Raw genomic sequence first — 17,004 nt, 5'->3', positions numbered from 1 at the left:
AAACAGTGACTTAAGTTATCATTGAGGCTACATTTTGAGGCTGATAGCACAAAGTCTCACTTTCAAGATCAAAACTTGATGAACTGCTCTTTTAGTTCAACAGACAGCTTTATTCAAGGAAACATTTTATCTTAGAGAATCCAAAGAAACGTTTTTTCTGCATTTTGAGATGAACAAGAATCCTTTCTATCTTGCTATTTAACAACTCCTAACAATATTCACATTTTGTTTTAGGAAAATTATTTGTTTTTCATTGTGTCAGTCCTCTTCATTTCCTACCACTTCCTTCATCTTTTGCCATATTGACACAGATATATTCATACATGTCTAGTAATCACTAACAGTCATTCGCAGTATTGATCAGCAGCTTTCCCAGTTACTAATCAGAATGTGAATCAATCCTCTAATCAGTTCAATAATGAAGGTTAATGGTGCAAATATCTGTAAGGTGTAGGTGCAGCCCCAAAGACACTGCTATTCAAAGACACTGATCTTGTACGCAACGTCACGTGCACAGAGTGGGAGGCACACGGACAACTACTCAAAGAAGAAAATTTTCCTGCTGGTTCTTTTGAGGATTCTCTCCTCTCTGCCTAGAGGCACTATAAGCTGGTTTTGTCAGCTTTACAGCAAAGGATCTGTCCTGGCTGCCTTTCTCCTCCTCTCATGGATATACCCCCCAGCCTTTTTTCCCCTCTCATATAGGGTCTTGAAGGGCAAGTCTTCTGCAGTGTTCTGGACCTCCCTGGGAAACCCAGAAGAGAGAGCCCTGAATCCTGGCGCATCATGATAGCAGTTGCCATTGACCTTGATCCAATGTCAGCTGCATCAACCACAGACACTAGTGCAGTTCTGACCACCAGCTTGCCTTCGCTGATAAAGGCCTGAAATTAAGCCCTGTTGTGCTGGGATAATTAGTCCCTAGGAACATTGAATAATTTAGATCATACTTAACTAACACTGCTTAATGGTTCAGTATTCAAAATTGGAGGCTAGTAGATGTAAACACCTTCCTGCCCAGCATGTTTGGCCTCCTTATCAGTGGTGACTGTTGGGTATTGCTGCCTACATCTTTCTGTGGCAGTCTAAGCAACCAGGCAGTTCGGAGGGAAGTGGGAAAATAAAAAAAACTCTGATTTCTCTGCCAGGACAAAGTTACATTTCTCAGATCTGTTGGGGGTAGGAGGTTGCCAGTGTATGCCATTTGACTCCTGCCTCTTCCAGTATGGCTTCATTCACCAGAAGTCCTATCTGGCTGTATCCTGTGGGTTTCAGGATGTCCCAGAACTTATGCTGTGTATTCTGGACTTCATCTAAGGAGAGTTGGAGTTCTTCCGCCACCGTTCATAGCAGCTCCTGGAACTGCCTGTGGCTTAACTCTCAGTGGAATACACACAGGGATCAAAATGCAAAGAAGAAAGTGACTTTCCACACACTAATTGAAATGCTGTGTAACAGAATACAGAATCTTTCCTCCAGTCTGTTGGAACTGATTCAAAGAAACTGACACGCTCAGAGGTTATTCAATAACATATAAGAATGAAATGAAGTCCTCATGTTTGAGCAACCAGACCATTTGAACTCTCCATCTTGCATCAGTGTCAAACCTTAGATCATTTCTCCCTCTCTAAATGCACTCAAAACTATACTCAGAGCCAAGACTAAATTTCCTCATTGCAATTACAAAACAAATCAAAAGGCGAACCAAAAAAGGGATAATCTCATGTTATTTCTCAAAGTTTAAATCTTTACAAGATTTGACATGACAAGCTCATATAGCCATATAAATTTCCAGAGTATTGCTAAAACAATAGATAGAGTGTTTACAAAATTTAACATAAAAAGGATTGTGTTCCCCTAACAAGGTTTGAAATGTGTCTGTCTGGTATACCCTGGATTGACTTGTGTACAGGCAAGATCTGGCCTCTTGCTTTCATACAGAAAACAGGTACTAGCTCTCCAAACTCAAATTATGTTTATCATGAAAAGACACTCATGCTCTCCGTCTGAAAAGAAAGATAGTTTGTTGTGGCTAAAAGAAAAAAAAACAAGTAAAAAGAATTTCTTCTCTTCCTATTCCATAAAAAGATGAAAAATTGAGACACTAGAAGCCTGTAGGATTGCAGGGTGAGGCCTACTCTGTGGATTCCCTCTCACAAATTGTTCCAGATGCAGCACCATGAACAAAAAAATATAACTCCATAGCTACAGAAGTTAGGGTACTAACATCATTTTGGTCAAAAAGGAGGGAGGAAAGAGTAAAAGCCGAAAAAGAAAAGAACTAGAAGTGGAAGAACTCCATAACAGCTTGGTGTAGTGGATTTGGCACGGGACTGAGTTTGGCAGCTTGGGTTATAGTCTCAAAACAGCCATTTACTCATGAGGTACTCTCGGGAAAGTTACTTAGCCTCTTGGTTTCTCCATCTGTAAAATGGGAACAACAATGTTTACCTGCCTCAAAGAAAGAGGACTCGGTGTAAGATAGCATGGCAGGAGACCCTGAGGAAAGCCGAGAAAGCAATGGATGGATTGTATCAGAGAAGAAGGTAAGCAGGTGGACCTTAATATCACCTCAAATAGAGGAAAATGGCAGATCCTAGAACAATTACTCTACACCAGATGAAGGGATAAGGGGAAGAAGATAGCTTACATACCTCAAAGGGATGTTGCGTGGGCTCATAGGTTAATTAAAAGTTTGTAAAGAACTTCGAAAATATCAAGTGTTTTAGAAGAGATTTATTAGTGTGACATTTAGACAGGACAGCAATGGATGTCCTAGAAATACTTAATTATAGTTTCTCAATCAGCACTAACACTTTCAACAAGGGACTGACAACAAATTTATTGGAATTTCCTGTCTGCGTTTGCTGTTAAGTGATGTCACCAGATATTCAGAATGACCTAAGGGATTGTCAAAAAATGGTTACAAAAATATTTATATCTTAAAGGGTTATTTTATCAAGTAGATTTAACTGCATGTGTGCTGATGAAGTATAGCTTTATGAATTAAGTTGCATTCCACTCGGCAACATCTGAATAAAAGTACATTTTGGTTCAAACCCTACTTCATTGTAAAAATTTAGAAGAGCATACAAGGGTGTCTATTCACATGAAAGAAAAAAAAGTCAGAAATGTTAACCAAAAAAACCAGTAAGTTAAAAGCAGTTAACAAAAACAGAGGATTTACAGTGAAGGTTATAGATTGATAGAAATGTAACAATTAAACTTTTTTAAAGTTCTTGTTATGCCACTGTAGTGAGGTATTATGGATATATACTATGTTGGGGGGAAAAATCTAGCTAAGTTACCTTGCATGGTTTTCTTTTCTCCCTATTTTTAATGGACAGCTCAAGTGAAAGTCAAGCTAAGTTTTCCCTTCCATCACCAGTTATAAAAATGTTGCCATCATTAAGAACCTACTGTTTACAGGGGGACATGAACAGCATAAATTATTTAGTATGCCATTCTGATGATGTACAAGAAGGAACAGAATTCAGCCCCTCTCTTTGTGCTGTTAACTCTGCAGTATTAACAGGAATAAAAAATGGAGCAAAAATGTATGTCACTGAAGACAGTAGGTAAGCTTGAAAGGAGCAGATATGCTCAGTAAGAATATCCTATTTTAAACAGAGGCTTGTTAGATGAACTATACTTGAAATCATCTATTTATTCCACACATGACATCACCCACAGTATGGATTAATATAAGTCACTACATATCCTGTGTAAAAGTCAGACACCCTGCAGGTGAATGGCACCAAATTCACTATCTGTTCCCTGAAAAAAACCCTGCATTTATTAAGAACCTTTTTATTTTACTTTATTTCATTTGTAATTTAGTTTTCAAGCATCATAACAACAACAACGTTCAGAGAAAACTTACAGTTAAGCTGCATGTTCGTCATAAGAGTTAGGCTATGAAGCACAAGGCACCATGTCCGCAGTAAGGTATTAGGATACCAGGCCAGGACGGTCAGAAAGCTAGTTACTGATGCTGTAAAGAAGAACATACTGTATTTTTTCAAAATACTGAGCCCTTAACTGATGCTGTAAAGAAGAACATACTGTATTTTTTCAAAATACTGAGCCCTTAACAAAAGGTAATAATCAGGAACTTATATTAGGACTGAAAGTTCATTACATTTTTTTTGATGCTAATCCTGTGCATTTAAAAGAAACTGTACATGAATTAACACAAGTAGAATTTTTCATAATGTCAATGTAAAATCCTTCCATCTTATAAACAAAGGTAGCACATGAAAAAAAATGATTTTTTCGTTTTCAAGGAATACATTATAGCATTCTACAGCTAACAGATTGAAGTATGCAACTTCATTAATGTAGGCTTTAATGTTTTGAACCTTTGCTGAAGAATACTGTAGTTTTTTTAAATAAAGAAAGGCTAACCACAATTATTGACAAAAATTTGAGGTATGTCTTCATACCAGGCTGCTACTAAACTAGAGCCCCAAATTACAGAATGGAAAAAATGAGACAGTGACTGATTTGTTTCAGTGCTTCAGGAGCTAGCAAGGTTAAGACTTTTCTATGACAAGGCCGCTTTTCCTATGTGGCTCAAAATCCACTCCTCAGGATATGATGTGGGGTTGTCATTTCAGCAGCAAAATCCCCAATAATATGTTCACTGCAGATTTCAGGTCACATGGCAGGATTCACTAGTGAAAGTGGCAGGAAGCAGTTACAGGCTGAATGAAGGATGCTTTGCTTACTTCTAGGGCTGTCGATTAATCGCAGTTACCTCACATGATTAACTCAAAAAAATTAACTATGATTAATCGCAGTTAAACAATAGAATACCAATTCAAACGTATTAAATATTCTTGGATATTTTTCTACATTTTCAAATATATTGATTTCAACTACTACACAGAATACAAAGTGTACAGTGCTCACTTTATATTGTTTTTTATTACAAATATTTGCACTGTAAAAATGATTAAAGAAATAGTATTTTCAGTTTACCTCATACAAGTACTGTAGTGCAATCTCTATCACAAAAGTGCAACTTACAAATATGTAATGCAGTGTACATAACTGCACTCAAAAACAAAAAAAATGTAAAACTTTAGAGTCTACAAGTCCAATGAATCCTACCTTCTTGGTGAGCCAATTGCTAAGAGAAACCAAGTTTGCTTATATTTACGGGGAGATAATGCTGCCCACTTCTAAATTACAATGTCACCTGAAAGTTGTAGCTGGCATCGCAAGATATTTATGTGCCAGATGCGCTAAAGATTCATATGTCCCTTCATGCTTCAACCACCATTCCAGAGGACAGGCTTCCATGCTGATGACGCTCATTAAAAAAAATAATGTGTTAAATAAATTTGTGACTGAATTCCTTAGGGGAGAATTAGATGTCTGCTGCTCTGTTTTACCCACATTCTGCCATATATTTCATGTTATGGCAGTCTCGGATGATGACCCAGCACATGTTCGTTTTAAGAACACTTTCACTGCAGATTTCACAAAACACAAAAGGTACCAACATGAGATTTCTAAAAATAGCTACAGCACTTGACCCAAGGTTTAAGAATCTGAAGTGCCTTCCAAAATCTGAGAGGAATGAGGTGTGGAGCATTCTTTCAGAAGTCTTAAAAGAGCAACACCCTGATGTGGAAACTCCAGAACCCAAACCACCAAAAAAAGAAAATCAACCTTCTGCTGGTGGCATCTGACTCAGATAATGAAAATGAACATGTGTCGGTCCACACTGCTTTGGATTGTTATTGAGCAGAACCCGTAATCAGCTACAGCAGTGCCATGCAAACATCTGTTCTCACTTTCAGGTGACATTATAAACAAGAAGCAGGCAGCATTATCTTCCGCAAATGTAAACAAACTTGTTTGTCTGAGCGATTGGCTGAACAAGGAGTAGGACTGATTGAACTTGTAGGCTCTAAAGCAGGGGTGGCCAACCTGTGGCTCCGGAGCCACGTGCGGCTCTTCAGAGGTTAATACGCGGCTCCTTGCGTAGGTGCCAACTCCGGGGCTGGAGCTACAGGCGCCAACTTTCCAGTGTGGTACAGGGTGCTCATTGCTCAATCTCTGGCTCTGCCCAAGGCCCCGGCCCCCCTCCACTCCTTCCTCCAAGGTCCCCGCTCCTTCCCCTGAGTCTGTTGTGCCCTTGCGGCTGCGGCTCCTCCTCCTCCCCTCCCCTGCAAGGGTCCTGCACACCACAAAACAGCTGATTGCGGCGGGTGGGAGGCACAGGGATGGAGAGTTAGGTGCTGATCGGCGGTGCTGCTGGCGAGTGGGAGACACTGGGGGCGGGGGGAGCTGATAGGAGGCTGCTGACATGTTACTGTGGCTCTTCGGCAATGCACATTGGTAAATTCGGGATCCTTCTCAGGCTCGGGTTGGCCACCCCTGCTCTAAAATTTTACATTGTTTTGTTTTTGAGTGCAGGTTTTTTTGTACATAATTCTACATTTGTAAGTTCAACTTTCATGATAAAGAGCTAGTACTTGTATAAAGGGAATTGAAAAATAGTATTTCTTTTGTTTTTGTGCAAATATTTGTAATCAAAAATATAAAGAGAGCACTGAGCACTTGAAACAGCAGAAAAAAGTTCCCGTCTCCACCTTCTTTGGACTAACCAGTTCAAAGACCTTATTTTCTCCCATGTCCTTTGATTGGAGTGAGTGGGGCAGAAGAAGGTGCCACAGAATCATATTTACTAGAGAAGGATGTCAGATATATCTCCTGCTTCTGGCAAGCAGAGCATTCCAAATAAAGTCCTCACAGAACAAATAGAAGTGATAGAACGGCAACATATTAATCACTGAAATTTAATAATACTAATTCTGAGCAGTATCCTGTGATGGTTTCTTCCACCCTTCCAGAAAAGGCCAAACTGGTAGAATGCTCTGATAAATTTTTTGAATGCTATTCAGAGGTTATGTTAAGGAAAACAAAGTCAGAGGATTCTCTGGAAAACAAGATGCAGACAGTTTTACCATTGACTTCAATGGGAGCATTAAGCCAACACTAGCTACTTGTGAAAATCATATTCTAGCTGTTTACACACCTATTATCCCATTCTAGAATATTTTTACCTTGATTCAGAGAAATTACAGGTATCCGATTAGCATTATAAAGGAAAACGTCAGCACCATTATCTTTACTCCCAGAGGAGCTGGAATTCAGGCTTAATGTGAGCCATAACTGTAGAAGCGACTCAAGCTGAAAATAATAAAAAAAGATAAATAGCTGATATAAAATAACAAATCAGCAAAAACAGAATTGTACTTCTACACCTTGAAGTGTGAAAAACAGACTATTTTGATTTTTAAAATGTCATTTATCTTATCTACATTCTCTGCTATCACGCTCTGGTGACAAGCATAACGAAGCACAATCTTCTTCAGAAGAGCTTTGAAACTTCAAACAGATGTACAGCAATTTCAATAAAATTAAACTTCATTTAACATAGTACACGAGTACTTTTACTCTAGTCTGGCAATGGCTTTTTTATTTCTATATTTTAAACACAATTAAGAATTATCTATGCTCCAAGTTTCTCTTAGAAAAGAATGGTTTACATATAGCCTGACAATCTCAATATTTAAGATATCTCAGCAGAAGTTCAGCATATAACTTTTGGAATGCGCAAAGCCAGTGACTCATTACTCACAAGCAATGATGGGACTACGTTATTCAAAATCCGCTAGTGCAACAGACTTTCGATTAAATATTTAAACTGATGTGGGGAGGCATACAAATGTGCTCAGTAACTACAAATGTGCATATAAATTGAAAGGTAGGCCCTGAAGTATCCATGGGCATACTGTCGAATTTGCATGTGTGCGCGCACATGCAAGGGCAAAACATGTAAAAGGGCCTCCACTTTTCCATCGTGTGGCCCTTACATAATCAGGACCATTAAATGTTAAGTAATTTTAACCTTTAGTGAAATTCATCACTAGTTGAGGTATCCAATGTCCTACAGTGAAAGATCCAATACTGTTTTTAATTACAGAAGTGTTAAAAAAGTTATGTTCTGTAGACAAGTGTTTAGGATACCTAATAATTTATTTTATCTCTATTTGCACATGAGAACTTAAAAAGTCATCTACTTAACAGGTACTTTTCCCATTCCATTTTCAATAGTTAAAAACTTTGAATATGGGGAAATGTAACACTCCTCTCTCAATATTAGCAATAAGTACTGTATTAACCAAAGTTCTGAAAGTTCATAATTCCATACCTGAACATGATGGACTTGTAGCATGGAAAAGAGTTTGTTGAAGCACACACTCAGCATAGGTATGGAGGACAACTGTATGATCAGCTGGTTGGTCTGGTTAGCAGCATGTAATCCCCTTAGCAATGAATCATCTGTTCCACTAGGAGACTGAGTTACTAAAAAATTAAATCAAGTTTTTTCATGAATTCTTTTGTAGGAAAAAAGTTACACTAGGCAAAAAATATTTATATTTTCTTATCCAGTACTGATTTTTTCATGTTATAGTCACATCTTTGATACAGTATTTAAGTCACCATACTACTGGTTACAGAAACCTGAAAGGGTGTGCTTGAGTGACAGGTATAAAGCTCTTTACATTCACTATTTGGGGCATGACCCCACTGAAATGGGCTTTCAAAGCTATTGGCCAACAGAAGCTCTGTGGTTCTGCTGTGCACTACAGTCAAACAGACTACTGGGAATTCCCATTTAAGCATTCCACACAGTCCTATTCCAAAGGGGAGTATTCCACTTTGTTTAATCACAGCCAACAATCAAGCTCTTGAAAACAAATGTAAAGACTTCACTGAACACGTCTTTATTCAGCTAGAGTCTCCGAATGAAACCCATTCCTCTTCTTTATAGTGTTTCACTTACAGCAGTAGAAAATGGTACATATTTCACAACTTTGTAAAATGACTCACTTATTTTTTAGTATCCCCACTTGAATGATCAATTTACAAAATTATTTGAGAATCCTGAAGTTAACCTTAACAAGAAAACAATTTTAAGTGAAAGTCATGGTCAGTAAGTGAAGAGAAAGATTTAGCAATGTATAGTTACATGTAGGCGACGTGTTTGTTAATGCTTGCAAAATGGAATCAGCCTCTAGAGTAGACATCATTTTCAGCATCAGCTCTGCTTGCTGTTCCAGTCCAACTTCTAGACGGGCATCCAAAGCTATAGAAAGCAGCATACAAGGGAACATTTGAATATCAAACAAACATGTGGATTATAATGTACTTAAAGATTGAACAAAAAGACACTGCTTGATCTACTGTGAGATCAACACAGCTACATATCCAACATTAGCAACTGGCAAAACATATTTTTTTTATTATAATTGGTGAATAGGTTCACTGCTCCTTATCATGGCGGCGAGTGTTAGACATGTATACTCAGAACAGCAGTATCAAAAATTTTGAAGTAATCTGTAAATGTGTGTTCTCAGGTAGTGATTAACAGAACACTGAAGTGCAAAAAAGTATACTTCGCTTCTCACTTGGCTGCCCCTTCCACAATTACTCATGGACCGAGCATGTGTGCAAGCACCATTTTTCAGTGGGTCATAATTCTGGAATCAGAACCAGTTTCCAAAATAACAAGTGAGGTACTTCTTACTGAAGGCTCTTTTCCCTGCAACATTGTCCGCTTCTTATCTCTGGTTCAGTAAAGCACCTTTGAAAAAATTATGCTTTTTTTTTTTAAATGTGGCAGGGATTGAGTAGGAGAGTGAAAAAAACAACTTCAGAACAGCTAGACCATTTTTGTTCAAACCTCCAAAACAAATGCATCATTCTTTGCAAATGTCAACCCAGTAGGTGAAAGTTTTAGACAGTCAAAAGTGACTGAAAAAGAGTTAGAAATTGAAGTTTTTATGCTCTTAACTACAGCATGCACTTTCACTCTTTTTCTAATACACTAATTCCATCTATAATGTAAAATTTGTATAATCTTTTCTAGTTTACTGCATGAACCTCTGGTTTGCCAGCAAAAGAAACTTTGTTTGTACTTCTGTGAATCTTGAAATTCTGGTGTATGAACTTTCAAACTGTGCACCTCAAAGATAAATCACTTAATGATTTCACAAGCAGAAGGCACGTGCCAACTTCAGCATTATATTAGCCATTAATTACTATTCAGCAAAGCAAATACTTTAGAAAAATATCTAAAGATTCCACAACAGAATTGAAGTGAACCTACTGCTTGCTTACCTTGAGAGACTGACACACTCACAGTCTGTGATCCATTCTTCTCTGTGGATATTTGCGGTTTTGCAACAGGAATTCCAACACCTCCGATATAAGGGTTGTAGTTGTAAGTGCCATAGTCAGCACCCCAGTAATCATACCACGTGCTGCTTATAGGCTTTACCAAATGAGAGAATAAAATGTAAATTATTCATCTTTAAGCTCTACAAATAGAAACAGTCTCAGATTTTCTCCTAAATATATTTCTGATATTGGATCAGTACACAGGAAATGTAAATAGTATATTTTATCCAACATAAACTGAAAAGCTGCATTAAGATTCAAGCAAAGGTTTTCAAAGATTGGTCATCCAATGAGAGCTACCAGGTGCTTAACTTATTTGACAATCAGGCCACTTATTTCAATGCCTAAACAAAGATTAAAAAACCTAGCTTTAGGCACCCATCTTTCAGAATCTTGGCATCAACTTTTACTTTTAAGTAATAAATCTTGCAATAATTAATTAATAAGTAATTAATCTTGCACATATCTATTATACCATGCCTTCATTTTCAAATTTACAGTTTTGCACAAGAGACTCTAAAATATTTCTTAAAAATACAGTGCAATATCAACATTAATTTATTTGTACAACAGTATTGCCTCGAGGCTTCAGTGTAAAAAGCACTGTACAAAATAGACAAAAACAACATCTGCCCCCTAAGAGCTTCCTATCTAATTTACGACAATAAGCAATGGTTTGTATAATAAGCAAAAGGAAGGAGGATGAGGATATAAAAATAAAAGCATGTATTAACGTAGCCGAGTTGTGCGTGTGTATAGTTTTTTTAAATCAGAAGTCCCCATAGATCATCTACCCAGGTTTTCAGCTGGCAATTTATTGTAGCTGCATAGTAGAAGTGGGTCTTGAGGATGGATATGAACAGGATGAGCTTGGAAATGTTATGGAAGAAAAAGCAGCAAGATGTAATTGTCTATTTCAACTATATTTAAAAATACACTGATTTTATACTCCAGCTAAAAAAACAAAAAAGACTTTTAGTGCATCAAATATAAACATGTTTAGCTTCCCACACTGTTACTCTGAAATGAGGTATAGTGTTTAACACTTCAGCAGCCAAACAGATTGACACAGCAACTGGTTCATTTAATACTCCAAGTAGGCAACTGTGGAATTCTAAGTAGTGCTAATGCATTTTACAGTAGGGCGAGTACATCAAATGTATATCCTAACTTTTCACGCCAATAAGGGATAAGGTTACAAATGAATTGCAAGAAGCAATCAGGAGTAGGTTTTGTTTTTTAATACTACAATCTAGAATGTGTGGGGAGATTAATTACTACCCTTCTATTGTCTTTACGACTTGTAACATAGATAATCGTGGAATATTTTGCTTTTATAACCTTAAATTATGATTATATTCAGTGTTTACGCTCTTGCCTGTCAAAGCCTGCCTCAACTTCAAAATATTGTTCTTTACAGCATACAGCTAAAGCAGGTCTAATGCCATGAAATATCACTAGACATACACCAGAAAGGTAAGAGATTATATTGTTTCACACGTAGAAGTTATTATGAAAACTCACGTGGGCCATACCTTGAAGACTTTGGCTGCAAGGGGATCTTTCTCCAGATCAATATCTAAAGGATCAATATCAACTTCCATCAGGTCCTGTAGTAATTCTAGGTCAATGTCCTTATCTTTTTCCAAAGATGATAGAGGTGGAGCACCTTTGGATGATTAAAACTGCTTTAATATTGTCAAGTAACAGAGCTAAAACTGTAAGACCAGGCTAAAACATGCTTACTGGCCAATTTTAGGGCTGTATATACTTAAAATATTTTGTAAAAGCAAAGATTGTTGAATGAGATCACAGTTTGCTTTGTTTTCAACACTGTAATTAGTAACAATTCATCTTTTTTGAAAACACTATAAATCAAATAGCAATTTGACTCATGTCTCAGTGAGTGCCTTATGTAAATTCAATATCTATCACCAAAAAAACCTTTACCAATCTTTTAGTTGAAAAAACCCAAAATGCTGCCATTAGGATAGAGTAATTTTTTCACCCAGAAGTTTTTTTTAAAATTGAAAATTCAATAATTATTGGGAAGTAAGATACGCGGAGCAAGACATAGCAAGTACAGAATGTTAACGTGCAACAAATATCTCTAATACGCCTGAATCTAGAATTCATTTCTATTCCAGACATAGATAATTCCCACAGTCATGAGCCAAATTACAAGGAGAAACATTTTTGCAAACACTCTTTTTGCTTCTTTATGATGTGCCAAGACCACCACAAAAAAATTAATTAATTTCAAAAACACTAAAGGCTGTATCTCTCTTTTTAAAAAAAAAAAAAAAAAATTCAAGTTCTGGTCCAATCTGGAAGACTTATTAATCACCAGGGTGCGTCTGTGGGGGGTAGAGGGAGATATGGCGGCACTAACCCTTTTTTTTTTTTCTTTGCCATTCACCTTTCATGCCACCTCAATTCAGTTGGAGGTGCAAAATTTGGATAAATTATGTACAATAAATAGTTTCACAATACCTATTTAATTTGTTATTAGTGCAACATTCTGAAATTTTTGTTGAATAGAGAAATACGTAGTTGAAGTTCTCTTCATAAAAGATTTTTCACTGCCGTATTTTTAGAGGAGTAATACAGTATTGAGTTTACACAGGAGTACTAATTCTCTACAGAGACATGAAACCTTTTCAAGAAGAGGTGCATGAAGCAGCTTGAAAGTCAGGCTAAGCCAAATTTTTAGCTCATCCTATAAAGGACATGATGATGCTTTGGGCAGTGCTATATTTTACTCCAATGAATATTATTGGTCTCTCTGCTTCATGGAGACCTTTAGAGTTGCTGTGTTCCTCTTGTTTCCAAGAGTCTAGAAAGAGTAAAATGTGATACCAAACTGAAGTAATGTTCTACCTCAACATCTGTTCAGTCAAAGTGTAGCACTTCCAGAGGAAGCGGCTTCTGCAACAGGGGTGGGCAAACTTTTTGGCCTGAGGGCCACATTGGGGAATAAAAATTGTACAGCGGGCCATGAACGCTCACAAAATTGGAGTTGGAGTATGGGAGGGGGTGAGGGCTCTGGGGTGGGGCTGGGGATGAGGAGTTTGGGGTGTAAGAGGGTGCTCTGGGCTGGGACCAAGGGGTTCGGAGGGGGATCAGGGCTGGGGCACAGGTTCCAGCTGGTGGTACAGGCTCTGGGATGGGGTGGGGATGAGAGGTTCGGAGTGCAGGAGGGTGCTCTGTGCTGGGATTGAGGGGTTTGGAGAGTGGGAGGGGGATCAGGGCTGGGGCAGGGGAGAGGCTCAGGGGTGCAGACTCCGAGCGGCACTTACCTCAAGCAGCTCAGAAGCAGTGGCATGTCCTTTCTCGAGCTCCTAGGCATGGAGCAGCACGTGATCCTCGGAGTGGGCCATGCTGCTGCTTCCAGTAGCCACATGATGCAGCTCCTGACCCAGTGCCCCGGCTGGAGTGGGGCCAAGCCGCATGGTGCAGGCCCGACCCAGCAGGAGCTCGCGGGCCAGCTTAAAATGGCTCACAGGCTGGATCTGGCCCATGGGCTGTAGTTTGTCCACCCCTGTGCTAGAAGCTGTTTAGACTGCCGTTTTGTTCTATAGCTCTCTAAATTCCTAGTGTATTTAGTAAGAATTAATCATTGTGTTAATGAATTCCTCGCAGGAACAGATTATTCTTCAAAATACAATGTGCTCCCCAAGTTTACAGACCTACTTACAATGAAATAGACACCACCAAGAAAGAGCGTAGACGTTTAGGATGTTAAATTTCTAGTTTATCAGCTCACTATCAACGAACCACACTCCTGAATCCACATACAATACTGTCATGACTGCTATTCAAGTGAACTCAGGGAGGAAACAACATTGAGTGTGAGCTCTCAGCAGTGTGTCAACAAGTGCAGCTGAAAATATTGAGCGGCCAAGTTGAAATATTATGCTTAAGAATTAGTAAGTGCTAAAGCTTACGGATACCTCTTGCTAACTGCAACCTTTGGGACCCTGATAAATGACAACTCAAAACTCGAGTGCCTTGCTAAAATTCACACAAAAGTACTTATCTAAACTACAAAGTTACCGTGCATTACACAGTGAAACACTTGTGAGAGTTCAGGATTAAGCAAGCTTCAGAATGACTCAAGTACATCAAGCATTTAAAAATGTTAACTGACTAAACAGAATTTAACATTCTATTTCCTAAACATCATTTCAATATAAATAGTACCTGAATGTTCACCTGCGATGTCATGTGTCAAAGGCTCATCTATCGTTTCCACTAACTGAACTGTAGACTGCTGAAGAGAGTCATCAGAGTCTGCAGCAGAAGCTCCTGCATCTTCTCCCATGGCTCCTTCCTCCATAGCTTCAGCTGCTATTGTTGCCAATAGTTCTCCTATACGTTACAGTAAGCAGACAACTCCTTTAGCAGTTCAGCCTGTACTCTGGCTGCAAGACTAATTAACATCTGAGCATACTCATCCAAATTTTCAAAACTGAACTGCAATTTTGGGTGCTTAATTTGAAATACCCCCATCTGAAAATCATGCCCCAAGGATATGCCCAACATCTTCTGAAAGCGAGAGCTCTGTCAAAAGTTTCAAACTGGGTATGCAAAATTTTTGAAAATGAAGGCCACAGTGTTTAAAATTATAATATCTCAATTAAATGTTTCATTTTATACTAATATCTTCAATTTGTTTCTTTGTAAAACCTACATGCTTTCATTATCATAATCACATTAGCAGACTTTTCCATGTTTCACATCAGAGAATCAAATAACGGGGGTGGGGGGGAATTCCAGCTTAATGCATTTTGTAAAAAAAAAAAAACAACACCACACCACACACCCTGAATTTTAACACACCTGCTAGAATATCTTGCAGCATACAACTCAGAGAATACTGAGCCCATGCTCCTCCCCAAGAGATATCTCCTCTATTAAAGTCAGTCCCAACCAAAAGCAGCAATAGCCTTTCTAGTTGAGTTTCATTCACAATCTCACACAAATGAATTGTTGGTCTTGTAGCATTTGCAATTCTAGCAAGAACCTGTAAAAGAATTTCAGAAATATACAATTTAACTGATTTTCCAAAAAATAAAACCCAACCAAAAAACAAAACAAACAACATGCACACAACACCCCAACAAAGTTAAATTTGTAAATGTAATGTCAAGATTTATTGTTCCAAGTTCGGGATGACAGTCATGAGTAACTATGTCTCAAATAATGAGTCTTCCCAAAAAAGTGGCAATAAACTCTATATTGCATATATCCCACTTTATTTATACCATTCATATTTCCATTTTATTGTTTGATGCATCAGATTTAGTAGTACTTCACTTTTTCACCACCATCTCCAACACACAGAGTGAAATGTTGACTAATTCTGGAAAGTCACAGTTCCCCCATTGACTATGACTTTGTTTACCCATTAATACAATGGGTTTATATACTTATCTCACAGGATGTTAGATGAAAGGCATGTAAGTGTGAGCTAAGAACTAAAAATAGATGCTACAGAAAGGGAAATGTGTTGTTTAATGATTTCCTTTCACCTGAGTTAGACACATTTGTGCTAATGCCTTCATTCCTATAAATGCCAGAAGCAGTTCAGACTTGTTCAAGTGGCTCCAGGGTGTGGCCATGCACCTTATACTTTCAAACCAGGCGAGTACATCCAAAGTTTTATGGAAACACTCAATTCTCATTATTAGGCTCAGTATTGTTTAACAGTATTCAACTGTTTTAACTTCAGACACAGACCCAGAAGAAGCCATAGTACAAGAAATTCAAAAGAAATTTTAGGTGGAGTAGGCTAGGGGAAGAGGCCCATTTATAAGAAAAGATTTCAAAGACTCCTTGCAGTTGTGAATATAACAGAAAAGAAAAAAAAAGGATTTAGATGTTATTGAGTTAGAAAATTTTCCATTCTAGTATGCCACATCTAATGAACGCAAAGTAATGAATACACAAACATAAGGAAGGAAAGGCTAAAGTAGAATAATTGTCATTTATATTCAAATAGAATAGTACACAAATTTAAATTCCATCCATATAAAGAAAATGCTTGGTATTTTAAGAAGTTTATTGGCAATCACATGGGAAGAACCTTCTAACTTTAGATTGATCTTAAGAGAAATGGAAACCTGTTTTGCAGAAACTCATAAGTATAACGAAGGGCAGCCATGATGCTGCTCTGCCAAGTTACTCAGGTGACAAAGGTCTTTTCTCTCTATAATGCCACAAATCACATAGTAGCGAGTCCTGATTCCCTCAAGAAATCATTTCCTGAGACACTAGGCAAATTAGTATGTAACCATCTTAGCATCAGCTATTTTAAGGCTCTATGGACCTGGCCATTTTGGATGTAACAAGACAGAAAAGGTAAATGAGTGGTATCTACATGCTATATTAGAGGCTGACAAGGTGGGTGAGGAAAGAAGGAGAATCCAGGGAACTACAGACTGGATCAGCCTCACCTCAGTCCCTGGAAAAATCATGGAGCAGATCCTCAGTGAATCAATTTTGTAGCACTTGGAGGAGAGGAAGGTGATCAGGAACAGTCAACATGGATTCACCAAGGGCAAGTCATGCCTGACCAACCTGACTGCCTTCTATGATGAGATAACTGGCTCTGTGGATATGGGGAAAGCGGTGAACGTGATAGATCTTGCCTTTAGCAAAGCTTTAGATACGGTCTCCCACAGTATTCTTCCCAGCAAGTTAAAGAAGTATGGATTGGATGAATGGACTATAAGGTGG

At 38.1% G+C, this 17,004-nt stretch overlaps 1 protein-coding gene across 1 annotated transcript in view; it reads right to left on the bottom strand.

The window, feature by feature from the left end:
* Nucleotides 1-17,004, bottom strand: part of BIRC6 (baculoviral IAP repeat containing 6) — a 323,928-nt gene that overhangs the window by 192,468 nt on the left and 114,456 nt on the right. The window contains 8 exon segments of the mRNA XM_077813548.1: nucleotides 3,884-3,994; nucleotides 7,080-7,206; nucleotides 8,231-8,385; nucleotides 9,053-9,169; nucleotides 10,204-10,357; nucleotides 11,799-11,932; nucleotides 14,467-14,634; nucleotides 15,106-15,289. Of these exon segments, the coding sequence (XP_077669674.1) occupies nucleotides 3,884-3,994; nucleotides 7,080-7,206; nucleotides 8,231-8,385; nucleotides 9,053-9,169; nucleotides 10,204-10,357; nucleotides 11,799-11,932; nucleotides 14,467-14,634; nucleotides 15,106-15,289 (1,150 nt within the window).

This window comes from Eretmochelys imbricata, chromosome 3, assembly GCF_965152235.1.
Source record: "Eretmochelys imbricata isolate rEreImb1 chromosome 3, rEreImb1.hap1, whole genome shotgun sequence".
NCBI lineage: Eukaryota > Metazoa > Chordata > Testudines > Cheloniidae > Eretmochelys > Eretmochelys imbricata.
This window is presented reverse-complemented; position numbering and strand designations above follow the sequence as displayed.